The sequence below is a fragment of the Rhincodon typus genome, chromosome 43 (genome assembly GCF_021869965.1).
Source record: "Rhincodon typus isolate 14 chromosome 43, sRhiTyp1.1, whole genome shotgun sequence".
Lineage (NCBI taxonomy): Eukaryota > Metazoa > Chordata > Chondrichthyes > Orectolobiformes > Rhincodontidae > Rhincodon > Rhincodon typus.
Window position 1 is genome coordinate 4,703,882 of NC_063374.1, and position 2,593 is coordinate 4,706,474.

The following is a 2,593-nucleotide window of genomic DNA, read 5'->3' on the forward strand; positions in this document are numbered from 1 at the left end:
AAGTCAGTGGGCATCTTCATAGCCAAAGCTGTCTCACTTTAATCTCATTAAAACAGTGAGATGACACTGACATCACTGTGAGCACAAGAACATTTTGTCCGAACTCCCACCGCTTAAACTGTCAAGTGACAGCTCAAGGTCAGACCGGGGCTCAGTGTGCTGGAAGAAGAGCGGGGAGGGCTGTCTTCCTTATTCTGAGGTCATTAATGATCTGCCAGAGGAAGTAGTGGAGGCTGGTACAAATATAACATTTAAAAGGCATCTGGATGGGTAAGTGAATAGGAAGGGATTAGAGGGACAAATGCTGGCAAATGGGACCAAATTAATTTAGGATATCTGGTTGGCATGGACTGGTTGGACCAAAGGCGCTGTTTTCCTTCCTGTACAACTCTATATACGTCCCGCAACCAACATCAGCAGAAAATATGGCCTGGCTCACGATCACACTGCTGTCTGTGGGATTTAGCTGGGCACAACGAATAGCTTATGGGATGGAACGCACGTTGACAACTGTTTCAGGGGTTTTGGGGGGACATTCCAGTGTCAGGGTGGGGGGAAGGTGGGGGGGCAGGGGAGGGGGAGTTAAGGAAGAGGAGGGGGCAGGTGGATTTAAGGAAGAGGAGAGAGAGGGGAGGTTAAGGAAGGGGGGGGCGTTAAGGAAGAGGAGAGGGGGGGGAGGTTAAGGAAGGTGGAGGGGGGTTAAGGATGGAGGGATTGTGATGAGGACGTGCTGTGAAAACACCAGGTTTGAGCCGACCTTTCAGCTCGAAAGCCTGCGATGGGAGAGTGGGGAATGACGGGAATAGCTTTGGCCCCAGCTGGTGAAACAAGAGACCAAACTTACATGTTGCGGTCAGTCAGCTCCTCGAAGTTGTAGCCTCGTATCCGCTGGTGGGTATCGGAGGCCAGGATCGTCTTGCCATCGTTCAGGCACCACAGGCACTGCACACGCACCCCCTCCCACGAGTCCAGCACGTTGCCATCCAGGTCCTTTGGTTAAAGAGGGAGCAGTGCAGAGATAAACGTGGGGCAGTTAATGATGATCGCAAGCTCGGTCCCTGCCAGCTTCCCTCTGCCCACCACTTCGGGCTTGACGAGCCGATAGGTGCCGCATCCCCAACTCCCTCCTCTCTTCCTCAGACCCCAACCTCCTGCTCTCACGTGCAACCGCCAGCTACAGAAAGAGGTGACCCGCTCCCCCCCACCCCCAACCTTCCTCCACATTAACCTCAGTCATTCAGGCCGAAACCACCCTTTCTCCACCCGTAAACGGTATCTCGCGGGGAAGGTGGTACAGATAACCAGCTTGCATACCCTCTCCTCAGCACCATCCCAGTAACTCTGCACCTCTAGTGGGCCAGGTAGTGCATCACCTGTCTAAAATACCCAACCCTGTCCCCATGTGCTTTGCAATCAGGAACGGGGGAAGAGCTGGGGGTGGAGAAAATGGGATTGATTCCTGCCTACACTACACAGTGCCCACCCTTGCCAGCCACGCATCGTCTTGCCACCCTCTCTTGTGTGGACCCAAGATCCTTTTGTGGGGCAGGGCATCAAGGGGTTGTGTACACGGGGTGTCAGCACCCTCCCTCCCTCTGAACACACTTTCCCAGCACTTGCCCACACCCCACCTACCTCAACCACTACATCCCCGTTCCTTCCCCCCACTCCCTGCCAGGTACTCACACACTGGTAGAACTGCCCGCGCTGTCCTCCCGTCACAAACCGCTTGCCATCTGGGTTCCACGCCGCGCACGTCAGGCTGTCTTCGTGTGACTGGCTCATTTTGGTCCTCAGCTCCCCTGTCTTTGTGCGTGTGTGAGAGAGAGAGCGAGACAGAGATGGCGACTGGTTAATGGTGGATCTCCAGGCACGATACCAAGAGGCTGACTGAATTAACGCCACTGCCGCCCCAACCCCCTTCAGGCCCGGCAATCCTCTGTCCGAATCCCTCCACCGGGACCCCAACAAAACCCCCACCAACAGTCCCCCTTCATCAGTGTTAGGGCCAGTGACAACGTCTCCTCTAGTGGAATAGCTCATCTCCTTCCTGCAACAACACTCATCGAGCTGTTGCTTTCCATGGGGCTCACTAAGACAGGGAGGTGGGGCGGGGGAGCAGGGGGGCAGGGGCAGGAGATGGCAGTGTGCCAGTACTGTTGCTGGACTAGCAACCCAGAGGCTCAGGCTTTGGAGAACTTGGGGTCAATTCCCAGCCATGGCAGCTGGTGGATTTTAAATTCAATCATTAAAAATCTGGACTTGAAAGCTAGTGTCATGTGATGGTGAGAGTGTGACAACTATTGTCATTTGTTGCAAAATCTGGTTCCCTCATGCTCCCTTTTTTTTAGGGGAGGGAGATCAGCCGTCCTTACCCGGTCTGGGCCTACACGTGGCTCCAGACACCACAGCGACGTGCTTCATTGCTAACTGCCCTGCGTCAACAGTCAAGCGAGCCGTTCGGTTGATAGGTGACAAATGTTGGCCTCATCCACATCCCATAAGAAAAACAAAGCGTATAGCCCAGTGTACCTGCACGTGCCCCACTCTCCCCAGTGTATATCCCAGTGTACCTGCCCGTGCCCCGCTCTCC

At 54.7% G+C, this 2,593-nt stretch overlaps 1 protein-coding gene across 1 annotated transcript in view; it reads right to left on the reverse strand.

The window, feature by feature from the left end:
* LOC109918894 (WD repeat-containing protein 26-like) overlaps positions 1 to 2,593 on the reverse strand; it is a 36,686-nt gene that overhangs the window by 5,034 nt on the left and 29,059 nt on the right. The window contains exons 8-9 of the mRNA XM_048619614.1: positions 1,687 to 1,806; positions 845 to 990 (exon numbers count right to left, since the gene is read on the reverse strand). Coding sequence (XP_048475571.1) covers positions 845 to 990; positions 1,687 to 1,806 — 266 coding nt within the window. The remainder of the gene's footprint in view (positions 1 to 844; positions 991 to 1,686; positions 1,807 to 2,593) is intronic.